We start from the raw sequence: 13,023 nt of genomic DNA, 5'->3' as shown, positions 1-13,023 counted from the left end.
TGGATCCATAAATGTAACTCTGATTGACCTTTCTGGCTTCCTACTGAGGATGTACTGAGCTAGGGAAGGAGAGTTTCTGTATATTAATGAAGAATGCCTACTTCTGCTCTTCTTCAGATTGTCTTGAATTATGTAATTTTTATAGAGCATTATAGATGGCCTGTACATGTTAATTTTTCTACTGTTCTCATGGCAGTAAAAATTACACTTTAAATTATGCATAGCTAACTTTTAGCATTTTGTATTGCCCCCACCTCTGTATTAGCAGCATATGGCTAGCATCAGGGGCTTTATTTGAACACCTTAAAGAGGTGTTTTGGGAGGAGAGGACAGGAGTGGTGACCAGGGAATCCACCAGCACTCAGTGCGTTGTTGCTCTGAGTGATCCTGAGGAGCGGTGGGGATTAGGCTAGAAAAACTAGGGGTCCAGATCCCTAATTGGGGGTCTAGACCTTCTCTAGCAGGGTTGTGACTTAGGACTTTCTACTGAAATATTTTGTCTTTTAACTTAAAAGAGTTTTTCTTTTTTTAAATCATAATCCTAGGCTGAAATTTGGTGAGCTGAGCTCACCTCTCTGGTGGAATCCCACTTTCTGGGTCCCTCTGTCTAACCTAAACTGACACTTACTCCTTTCGTATCTCTTTGTATGAGTGCTGAATGGTTAAAAAAGAGACAGCCCATTTACCAGATTCATTACTTATTTCACCATGTGATAAAAGTTTTCCCATTACAAGCATCAGTCTGTTCGGAGCAGATCAGTGCAGTACCAGCAGCGTCATCACATGAAGTCTGGGTATTACCCTAGGTGTCCGTTAAGAAGAACTGTAAGAGGAGATATGCGGGATGGCATAAACTTCTGGGGCTTAGGACATCAAACCAGGGCCTCCTGGTTTTGTGTAGAGGCCGAACCAGATGGGCCACTTCTAGGGCACAGTTTCTCCTCAGTCTCATGGTTAGCTTCAAAAATTACAGCAGTTTCCTTCTGCTCTAATACAGTCTTTTTGTTTCACACTTAAAAGCAGTCTATCCTGCAGACTTCTGGAATCTTGCTCTAGGTGCCACTCACTTGGGTGTGCTCAGCTTGTGACAGTTCATCCAGTAATACAATGATAATATATGTACTTTTGTTTTAATTAGGAAGTGAAAGAGAAACAAACAAACAAAGAAAACCCTCCCCAGATCTATAAGCATGTCTGAGCTCCAGGAAAAGCTGCCGTGTTTATTCTCTCTTCATTTAACTGTCTGGGTCATGTGCACCTCAGTTGAAAGCATGTTATTGTAGCTGAACCTACAATAACAAGAGCAGGATTCCAGAAGTCTGCAGGAGAAACTGCTTTTAAGTGTGAAACAAAAAGATTTTATTAGAGCAGAAGGAAACTGCTTTAATTTTTGAAGCTAACCATGAGACTGAGGAGAAATTGTGCACTAGAACTGGCCCATCTCATTCTGCCTCTTCCCTTGTGGCTCAGCTGGTAAAGAATCTGCCTGCAATGAGGGAGACCTGGGTTCGATCCCTGGGTTGGGAAGATCCCCTAGAGAAGGGAAAGGCTACCCACTCCAGTATTCTGGCCTGGAGAATACCATGGACTGTATAGTCCATGGGGTCGCGAAGAGTCGGACACAACTGAGCGACTTTCACTTCAGTTCAGACATGGCCTGTTTTGTGTTTTTGAAAGGTTACTGAGGTTAACATCAGACAGAATGCAGCCAGGGGAGCCACTTAGGATATCCGGGTGGGTGTTTGAATGGAGGTGTTGAGGCCAGAGTCTGGACAGTGACCAGAGGGAGGGACAGATGGAGGAGACTTCCGAGGAGCCACCCCGCAGAGGAAAGACTGGAATGGTGGAGGCAGCGCTTGAAAGCAGTGCAGGGACTGTTTGCAGCCCCTCCCGTTGGTGTTGTCTTGGCGTGCCACCCGAGCCTCGTTTCCTCGCTTGTAAGAGGAGGACACCAGAGCCTTTGGTGCCTTCTCCTCCCCACCCTCTCCCCCACCACTTATTATGGGGACTGACTGCAATGATGTCTGTGGAAGGACCTTGAAAACTATAAAATGCACTCAAGAATTGTGGTCAGGTTAATGGTTGTATTTTCATTCTTGTTATTTTCTGTAGCTTAGTATAAAAGCAGTTACGCCATTACACTCTAACGTGATAAACATTATTCCTAGCCTATATTCAATATGCAAAACTTCTTCAAAAATTTCTAGTTAGTATTTAAATTTATAAATTAAACTTATAAAAATTGGAAGCTTGGATTGAAAGAAATTATCATTATTCTAAGTCTTCTAAAATTTCTGTGAAACTACAGTGAAATTAATTTTGAAATTGAGATTACCACTGGTTCATTTCTTAAAAACGTCTTTACATTTTTAAATGATTAAAGCTGAAACTACCAGAGAGGATTCTTAATGGCTGCTTTTGATTCAGATAATTCCGCTAGGCCACCAAGCAGGGGATGTGGAACCTATTGTGGTAGGTTCCCAAAAACATCAAAAATGAACTTTTTCTGCTTAGGTTTCATAGACATATTTTCAGAGTCCAAGGAGGGCCTGGATGTCCATGCGGCAATGATCCTGCGCTTCCTGCATCGCAACCGGCTCTCCAGCACCGTCATCCCCTACCCCATGTTGGACCACTGCAATAACATGAGCACCATGAGGGCCTCTGTTCTGAAGGAGTCTCTGGATCAGCTGGTACAAAAAGAAAAGGGTATGTGCGCGGGGGTGGGGCTGTTCTTGAGGATGCCTGGTGATCATTTCTTCCAAGTGAGTGTTTATTGACAGAATGAACCGGCACTCCTCCCTGCTTTTATTTCTGAAAACATAGTGACCAGTTTGTAGCAGAAGAATGTGAACCATTCTCCCTTTCCCCTTTCCCTTTCCCTTTCCTTCCCCTCCCCCTCTCTTTATTCTTAAACCAGCTGCTTTCTCATCACCCAGTCTCTGCTCGAATGTGGCAGGCCTCTCCTCATTACTCTTGACTGATGCCCCCATGACCACCACTTCCCCCCTTTGGTCACAATCCCCTTTGCAGGTTTAAAAGTCTAAATGGCACTTATTACCTGAAGTTGTAGCATTATTATTTACTTGCATTTTTGTCAGTCTTATTTGCTTCGTTATCCTTGGGACCCAGAACTATGCTTGCCACACAGTAGGTACTCGGTGAATAGTTGTTGAATAAACGAGGGAAGCCACTACAGACTCACTGGTGACCACAGCAAAAGTTGATGATGCGAATTGGCAGGTCCGTGGAGCCTCACAGTCCAGAAATAGACCCAGCTGCATGTGGGAACATGGTACCAGATGTAGTTAGTTAGCATTACAAGTCAGGGTAGGAAGTGAATTAGCCTACAAATTGGGTTAGGGAACTAGTTAGACATTTGGAGAAAAAAATAAAGCTAGATTCTTACCCCACTTAATCAAATAAATTTCAGATGGATTAAAAAGCTCAACCAAAAAGAAAGCTGTAGGAAAAAGTGCAGAAGGAAGGAGTTCCACTTTATAAAAGCCCTGACGTGGGAAAACCTCTCTAAGGAGGACATGAAACTACAGAAGAAAAGATTAGTAAGTTAGACTGTATGTAAATTTAAAGTTCTGTACAGCGAAAACATATCATGCTGCTGCTAAGTCGCTTCAGTCGTGTCTGACTCTGTGCGACCCCAGAGACGGCAGCCCACCAGGCTCCGCCGTCCCTGGGATTCTCCAGGCAAGAACACTGGAGTGGGTTGCCATTTCCTTCTCTAATGCATGAAAGTGAAAAGTGAAAGTGAAGTCACTGAGTCCTGTCCAACTCTCAGTGACCCCATGGACTGCAGCCTACCAGGCTCCTCCGTCCATGGGATTTTCCAGGCAAGAGTACTGGAGTGGGGTGCCATTGAGTCAAAAGACAAATAACATTTTACAGAACAAAGGTATATTTTGTAACATTGTGACAGTATTTTTTTTTTTTAAACTAACTCTGACCTTGGGCAATTACTTAATTGCCTTAGTTTCCTCATCTCTAAAATGAATTAATACATAGAAAATGTGTAGAAAAATGCCTGGTTCACAGTAAACAGTCAGTAAATATTACTTCTTATGTGTGTGTATATATACATTACATAATATATACAAAATGTATAAATTGATAAGACTTGTGACCCAGTAACAAGTAGATGAGGATAGACAAAGCCATACTCAGAAACACAAGCGACTTACAAACAAGTGGCTTAAAAAGTCTCACTCATAATTAAAGAAATGTAAGTTAAAACCCCAGTCCATTCTAAAAGAGATCAGTCCTGGGTGTTCTTTGGAAGGACTGATGGTAAAGCTGAAACGTCAATACTTTGACCACCTCATGTGAAGAGTTGACTCATTGGAAAAGACTCTGATGCTGGGAGGGACTGGGGGCAGGAGGAGAAGGGGACGACAGAGGATGAGATGGCTGGATGGCATCACCGACTCGATGGACATGGGTTTGGGTGAACTCCAGGAGTTAGTGATGGACAGGGAGGCCTGGTGTGCTGCAGTTCAGGGGGTCGCGAAGAGTCGGACACAATTGAGTGAGTGAACTGAACTGAACTGAACTGAAGTTAAAACTGTAAGTCACCATTTTCATCTCTTGGTTAGTTTTGCAAATATATCAGTGATTTATGCGGTACTACCACCAACCCATGGAGCAGTCCTTGGCCAATTTCTTCTTTATACATGTTGTCCAGTTTAGAAGGAGATTTTTACAGAGCATTTATTTTTCTAGGGCCAAAGCACCAGGAATATTTCTGTTAGATATTTTAAATGACCTTTTTAAAAAATGCTTTGTGAAGAAGATGCCATGATAAAATCTGGCTTTTCTCACAGAGAGCCCTGGAGATCTAACTAGAAGCCCAGAGATGGACAAACTCAAGTCTGTCGCAAAGTGCTACGCTTATATAGAAACATCCTCCAACCCTGCAGACATTGACAAGATGACAAATGGAGAAACCTCGTCCTACTGGCAGTCAGATGGCAGTGCCCGCTCACACTGGATTCGGTGGGTGCCATAATACTTGATTCTTGGGTGAAGGTCCAAGTAAATTACCTGCTTTCTTTCTCTTACCCTGTCACTGTGTTAAAAAAATCATTTTTTAAAATTTTGGACTAGTTTTTAACTTAACTGCCTAGTTCTTTTCTTCTTGTGATTATCTGTGAAGATGGTATAAGAATCAAGTTAAAAGAATTATGAAATTATATAACCATGTTTCTATATTCATAAATACGGGTAATTTCTTTACTGGTGTTTTAAGGGAGAAAATTAACATTTGACTAGTATTTATGATACTGACTTGAGATCTTTTTCACTAGTTTTTCAGGAAGGTTAGTGTCACAAGGAATAGGGGATACTTATGTCTGATGTGATTTTAAGATCATTTCTGCACATCTAGTGTATGCAACCAAGTTGGCCAGTTTGGTAGAGAAAGAGGGAATGGGTGGTCAAGAATCCTGAAGTGAAGCTGATGACAATCAACCGTGATGTTTCTATATGTTCTGAAGTGGCTGTCTAAAATATCACCTGTCCCGTCAGATAATGGGCTGATTTCAGTTGGTGGAAATAGAAATACTTACTGTTTTCTCATAAAGGATAAATAAGCTCTTTAGCCATCTATACATGAGCAAAGCTACTCAGTTCTTTGGATACAGTTAGAACTTGCTTCATACTGGGTAAAGGCATTTTATTAGTATGTTCATATTATACTTTCCTGCCTGTACTGGTTTCTTAAAAGGAAATAGAGGGTGTCCCTGGTGGCTCAATGGTAAGGAATCTGCCTGCAATGCAGGAGACATGGGTTCGATGCCTGATCTGGGAGGATCCCACATGCCTCAGAGTAACTGAGTCTGTGCGCCACAACTATTGAGCCTGTGCTCCAGAGCCTGAGAGCCAAGCCTCCTGAGCCCACATGGCACAACTCCTGAGGCCTGTACCCCTAAAGGCTGAACTCCACAGCAAGAGAAGCCACCGCAGTGAGAAGTCCACGCACACCTCAACTAGAGAGGAGTCCCCACTTGCCACGACTAGAGAAAAGCCCGGGCAGCATCAAAGGCCCAGCATAGCCAACAATAAATACTCACATAAATAAAGTACAAGCATTAGAAAAAAGAACTAGAAGATTGATCTTGAACTGAAAGGAATTTTAGAAACTTAGGAAGGTCATAAGAACTTTGAAACTAGTAGCCAGCTTTTCAAGTTGGTTGCTTTTAGGGGAGTCAGTCTTTGAGTATATATCACCTACAAGATCTTGGAGGTGAGACTTGTGGGCCCTGCCAGTTCTCAGCCTGTATAAACATTTGTCGTTTCTACTCTCTCTTCGTGTTTTCCAGTTTAAAAATGAAGCCAGACGTCGTACTCAGGCACCTGTCCATTGCCGTGGCGGCCACTGACCAGAGCTACATGCCGCAGCAGGTGACCGTAGCTGTGGGGAGGACGGCCGGCGATCTTCAGGAAGTCCGCGACGTGCACATTCCCAGCAATGTCACTGGCTATGTGACACTGCTGGAAAATGCCAACATCAGCCAGCTCTGTGAGTCAACCAAGAGGCATCTTGCCCTTCTAACTAAGAGGACTGGAGGGGAGGAAGGAAGGTCCTGTTTTTTGGCAGGAAAATCTCTGAAGTAGAAAGGCTGTTTGTTTTTCTTTGGAGATCTGATTTGCTTCTCATCATGTACCTCAAAGTGGTCATTATTTCACCTATTCAGTGTTTTGAAAAGTTATACAAAAGCAGTAAAATCTTTTTAAATTAAAAAATTTTTTTTCTTATTAGAAAATTAGAAATATCGACACAAACAAAAATTATTCAAAATCCCACTACTCAGGGATTGTAACTGTGAATTCATTGGTATGGATCATCCTTCCAGACCTTTTCTTATATTTGTGTATGTATATAAATACACACAGACAGACATATATATTTTTTTTTAAGAAAACTTAAAAATAGGTTTGCATATATATGCATATCTTTACGTATCTTTTTACAAAAGTGGTGATACTTCATTCATGCTCTTTTGTAACTTTTTAACGTGGTCTTACCGTACATCCATGCACACCTTTACTTAGTGTTGTTAAGATTGTGCCTTAATTTTAAGAAGCTTTTGCTTCTTACATTTCAGTTGTTTCCATTTTTATACTATTATAACCTTGCTTCACACAGAGCATTTTGGAAATAATCACAATTCTGTGATTTCTTTCCAGGCTTATTTCATTCAGGGAGCCGGAATGCTTCATGTTTTGTCTCATTTCTTCTAATGCTCTCCTGGGCCAAAAGAAGTATTCTTACTTTGCTCAGAGGAACTGAGGCCTAGGGAGGTAGAGTCTTTGTGTCTCACCCCTAGGCAAAGAAGTAGTTAAGCTTGTGGAGTAGCAGCTTCCTGTCTTACACTGTGGTGGTCTTTTCTCTAAGTTGTGTCCTTTTTAACTTCCCACCTCCTCCTCTCCAACCCAAATAAGAAATTCTGACAGCTCTTAAAAGTGAGTCATGCCTATGTCATCTATTTGGACTTGATTATTAAAAAGAAATCCTCACAACGGCTATGAGCCAGCTGCTGTTTTATAACTAAATCTAAATTTTGGAACTCTAGGAAAAATTCTAGACGTTTTCTTACCATGTGTTTAATCAGGATTTTAAAAATACAGTTTGTGTTGATTTTCAAGAGTCATAAATTCCTATGAAGCATTGTGATGTAAAGATTTAAGCCACCCTTAATTTTGCACGTGATACTTTTGACTCCTTAGATTGGTCACTGCTCTTTTGACTAATTGGTTGTATACTTGCTCCATTGCACACACCATTTATTTCTGCCATCAAAATGTATCTTTAGCATTTTCTTTTTGAAATGTGAATTACTGTTTTGCTTTTAGTTGGAAGCCTAGCATTTGCTGAACTGAAGAAGTTAATCCAATACTGAATTTGTTGTTTGCGCTTGACAGATGTCCAGATTAACATAAAGCGTTGTCTTAGTGATGGATGTGACACTAGAATTCACGGTCTGAGGGCTGTTGGCTTTCAGAGAGTCAAGAAGTCTGGGGTCTCAGTCTCAGATGCTTCTGCAATATGGTATTGGTCTCTCCTGACATCTCTGGTGACGGCTTCCATGGAGACAAATCCTGCCTTTGTCCAGACAGTGCTGCGCAACACTCAGTAAGTCGCTGTGCTTTCCGGGCCTGCCACGTTGTGCTCTCTCTCCAGCCCTGGAGGACAAGTCGTTGAGCGCCCTCTGACCCTCAAGACTCAGTCAGCAGCAGTCCTCGGGTGCCCTGTTGTTTCCTGGTTGTGCCTTCAGCTTCGGTCTTGGGGGAGGGTGGGGCTGGGCCACAAATGCCATTCCTAGCCCTTACCCACTGGGGAACAGCTGCTTGCATTTACATAGTAATTTACATGGGATAAAACACCTTCAGATACTATATATTTTTTGTCCACTTACATTGTAATATGTATGTGTAAAAATTATCCCTATTTTACAGTCAAGTGTACTGTGACCTTTCCTGGGGTACATGACCAAGCAGTGGTGGATTAGCTGGAGGTCTTTGGACCTCAGCCCTAGGTTGAAGGCTCTTTTCGCAAGAGTCAAATCTTTTCAAGGACACCAAACTAGTCTATTTTTTAACGTAAAGCACCTTTGGAAATTTTCTTTTAAAAAAGTGTTAGGGTGGACTTGCCTGGCTGTCCAGTGTTTAAGGCTTGGTGCTTGCATTTCAGACGGTGCAAGTTCACATTTTGTGAGGAGGTACTTGGAGACTCTGTAAACATCACATTCCTCATTATACTTTACTTGACGTGACTCATGATTCCTATTTCACTCCTGGCGTTGTTATCTATCACAGCATTGCTTCTCAGATTGGCCCAGATTTGGCTGATAGGAACTCAGACAGTCTGGTTTGTGTGTCCTTTGACATGTCCTCATCTTGGAACTGTTCTTACAACAAAATATTCCAGGCTTACCTTGACTGTTCCTCCCATAGTCCTAGAATTAGCCTTTTTTCTCAAGAGTTGTGGTCACTCTTAGTGGAGAGTTGTGTTTAGGAACTGAACAAACTAAGCTAGTCGCTGTCGGCGTGTTCCTTCTCTCAGTGGACACGGCTGGGAAATATATGTCTGTGTATGAGTGACAGACACATGTGTATACATAGACACATTGCCTGCTGCATTTGTTTCTCTGTCTGTAGCACTGAAAACTCTTGAGTTTACACTGACACTTCTAAGCCGGTACTACCACGTTCATTCTGATTGTCTCTCTTTCTGTGTTTGTAGCTCCCTGCTATGACTGTGAGAAACTTGGCTCCCATCAACCCTAGTATGTTTACTTATTTAAAGAGTCCCACTCCATGTAACCAGCCTCCCAGCTCCCCAGCCCTTGCCTGAACTCCCTCCTTACCTTCTCAGGGCTGGCATTCCATGCCCGGCTATCTCTTTGCTCAGTACCCTGCCCCAGTACCTCACTGAGCCACCACGCACCCCACGCAGGCACGCAAGAGTGCTTGCCTTGCACAGCCCTACTCTGTGGACTAAATTTTCAGGAAGGAGAAGAGGATGAGTTTCCTACCTTGTTTTTGTGGAGTTATGCCAAGTTGTCGAAGATCGGATATATTTAAAGTTTATATGCCTGATACTGCCTTCACAACAGGTTAGGTGGATTCTCGCTGGATGCCTTCTTTATCTACAGACAGTATTCAGAATGCCGTTCTCAAGTCTAAAATTTTAAAAATAGGTGTTTCTGAGTTAAACAACTCGACTTCCAAAATTTCACGTGAAGTGACAAACTGAATACCAGAGTCATGTGTATTCTTAAAGAAAACTCTTAAAGAAACTCTTTAAGAGATTCTTAAACTCTTTAACTCTTCAAGAAATTCTTAAAGGAACTCTTAAAAAAAAAGAAAAGAAATCCCATTTAACAGTTTAGCACTGGACCCCTGTAGGAAAAAGGCTGATTTATATTAGGTACCAGGTTCTCTGTAGGAACACTGTTTCTTAGTAAGAGTTTAATCCAAACAAGCTTCCAACAATGTATTTTTATTTGGTCTAAAATTATATTAAAACATTTATCGTTGGCCCGGGTTTGTTCTGATTGTGCACCGTACACTCCTAGGAAGGCACTGCAGCACATGCCTCCGCTGTCCCTCTCGCCAGGATCTACAGATTTCTCCACTTTCCTGTCTCCCAACGTTCTGGAAGAAGTGGACAGCTTCCTCATAAGGATTACTAGGTAAGAACTCAAGGTCGATAAGTGGGGTAGGGGGAGATGGGGGGCCAGTGTTGGTGGCAGATAGAGGGCATATGTGCTTGTCAGGTCTTTTTTTTTTTTTTTTTTAATTTTTTTCAGTATTTCATTTTTTAGTGACTGAAGAGAAAGTGAAATAACGGTGCCCTCCATTAACTAGCAATGTCCCCTGACCTCAGGAATTGGGGGTAGGGGCGGAGTAGTCCTCAGATTCAGCCAGGGCGGAGGTGTCACAGTCCAGAACTCAAAGCCTCTCCGTTCTTTCACATCCCCAGCCCAGCACCTGCTTGCTTCCATGGGCAGGCCTAACAAGCCTGGTTGTCCATGGACCTGGGAAAGGACACCCTGGTAGCTGATTGAGGAGTCCGTTAGTGTGGGGACACTCAGCTCTGTCACAGCGAGCCCTGAGGACGTTACTGTATTAGAGTACAAACCAGGCCCTGAGACATCTAGACAGTTTTGAAAGTTTCAGGGTAATGTGTTTAAGAAACTAGATAAGCGTGACATGGAGTAGATCTAAAATACGTTACCAGTGCTTGAAGGAAAAAGCCCTTAGCTGTCTGAGCAAGCCAGGTGATTACTCAAGACTTCTTGATAGCAGGCGCTTATTGCAACAGCTTATTTATTTTTGGTTTATGAAGTTGGACTTCTTGAAATTGATAGCATTATTTTATACTTACAGATTAAGGTTACAGAGGTGAGGGTTTTATTTCCTATTCCTCCAGACTGATTTAGTTTTTTTTTAGGATATCTTTTAAGGATTTTGAAAAAGTGTTTCTGATAAATGGATGAAGCGTATGGCAGGTTGATTTTGCTTTTGGTGATCAGTTACACAAAGTTTGAACTACCTGAGTTTTCTCATGTTTTAAGAAGTGAAATGTTTCCTGCTCTTTGTTTGTAGCTGCCGTTCTACACCAGAGGTGGAGCTGACTCTTCTGGCCTTTGCACTAGCAAGAGGAAGTGTTGCCAAAGTGCTGAGCTCTCTATGTACTGTCACTGATCACCTGGACACACACTATGATGCCTCATCCCTCATCTCATCCATGGCATCGGTCAGGCAGAACCTGCTCCTTAAATACGGTAAGTGACCTCAGCAAGGTGCACAAAGATGCATAAAACCATCACCAACTGGGAGACCTTCTGACATCTTCTTATCTTGTTGAGTAGTAGTTTGTGGGCTGGGTCATTGTACTTATACTGTGCTTTCTGGAGGAACATGTCTTCTTTGACTAGGGTTGATGGGAAGGAGGGAGATATTGGTTCATTTATGGATGCATTAGCAGAAAAGAAATGTGAGTGTCCACTGCACTGCACTCCCAGGGTTTACTGACCTAATGACTGAGGCTTGGTGGCCATTTGAAAGCCAGACCTGGCGCAAAGACCCTTGTCTTGGAATGCATCCCTCTGCATCCTGGTGATAGCTGATAGCTGGTTGAAATGACATATCTGGGCAGACATACATGCCAGCCACCACTTTGCCTCCTGGGCCCAGTGGCAGTCCATCTTAGCACTTTTCCACTGATCCAGGTTGGAGCTTCTTTCTTAATCCTTCTCAACACAGGAGTCTGTACAGCTACTCCCAGATGACTGCACTTGACACATGCCGTCCTAGCCTCTGGGGCTGAAGCTTCTGTCCGCAGAGTACAGCTCTGAATCCCATCCCATCAGAGCACTGTGCTCATTCCTTGTGGTATTTGTTGTTGTTCAGTTGCTCAGTCATGTACGACTCTTTGCAGCCCCACACACTGTAGCCCTCCAGGCTCCTCTGTCCGTGGGATTTCCCAGGCAAGAATACTGGAGTGGGTTCCCACTTCCTTCTCCAGAGATGATATTTGTACCTTTGCCTTAATATTTCCTAATAGTTTACTTTTAATTTTTTAAGTCAGGGAATAGATATCATGTAAATCCAGTTACCCCCTCCCCAGTTTTGGGAAGATCATCTTTTTGGAGAGGTTGGGACCCATGGCCAGATGGGAGGGATCTATCTGGAAAATATTCTCCAGAAAAGTTTTCGATTCAGTTTAGCTGTCATTTGGGCAGAAAGCCCAAACCGGGGAGGAACGCCTAGGGGGGCTGTTCATTATTAATAATGTTCTAGTTCTTGTTTGGTTTATAGGTTAATAGGGTTATAGAGTTTTCATTACATTACTAAAACAAAAGAAAATGTTTTTAGATCATTATAGTAAAAGTTGATCTATATAATTTTGAAAACTTCCAAAATTTGCCTGGAGATAATTTTAAGAAATAAGACGTCAAACCCCAAGACATTATTTATGTATGTTTTATTTTATTGATGTATTTTAAATGTATTTTTAGTTGGAGGGTAATTGCTTTACATTGTTGTGTGGCTTTCTGCCATATGACAACATGAATCAGTCATGAGTGAGCATACATCCCCTCCCTCTTGAGCCTGCCCACCCCGCCACTCCACCCCGCCCCTACCGTCCCGCCCCCAGGCTGTCACGGGGCGCCCGGCTGGGCCCGTGCTGCGCAGCACCTTCCGCTGGCTGTCTCACAGGGCAGCGTGTGTCTGTCAGGGCTACTCTCCCAATTCGTCCCACCCTCTCCTTCCCCCGCTGTGTCCTCAAGACTGTTCTCTGTGTCTGAGTCTCTATTTCTACCCTGCAGATAGGTTCATCAGTATTATTTTTCTAGATTCCATAAATATGCATTAATATATGATATTTGTTTTTTCATTATTTATATATTTAAATGCAGTTACAATAAACTTAATTATTGACTCCCAAACAGTGTCTTAGGAGTTCCTTTCTCCTCCTGCTCAACACACGACTGTATTAAG

General features: G+C 42.6%; 1 protein-coding gene across 2 annotated transcripts in view; it reads left to right on the top strand.

Annotated features, from left to right (window-relative positions):
- ZZEF1 (zinc finger ZZ-type and EF-hand domain containing 1) overlaps positions 1-13,023 on the top strand; it is a 93,343-nt gene that overhangs the window by 9,102 nt on the left and 71,218 nt on the right. The window contains exons 3-8 of one of the 2 annotated variants that reach the window (XM_052657065.1): positions 2,515-2,709; positions 4,836-5,007; positions 6,333-6,532; positions 7,936-8,146; positions 10,092-10,208; positions 11,125-11,303. In XM_052657065.1, coding sequence (XP_052513025.1) covers positions 2,515-2,709; positions 4,836-5,007; positions 6,333-6,532; positions 7,936-8,146; positions 10,092-10,208; positions 11,125-11,303 — 1,074 coding nt within the window. Of the gene's footprint in view, positions 1-2,514; positions 2,710-4,835; positions 5,008-6,332; positions 6,533-7,935; positions 8,147-10,091; positions 10,209-11,124; positions 11,304-13,023 lie in introns of those variants that run through there. The other variant, XM_052657066.1, reaches the window with a different exon arrangement.

The sequence above is a fragment of the Budorcas taxicolor genome, chromosome 19, assembly GCF_023091745.1.
Source record: "Budorcas taxicolor isolate Tak-1 chromosome 19, Takin1.1, whole genome shotgun sequence".
NCBI lineage: Eukaryota > Metazoa > Chordata > Mammalia > Artiodactyla > Bovidae > Budorcas > Budorcas taxicolor.
This window is presented reverse-complemented; position numbering and strand designations above follow the sequence as displayed.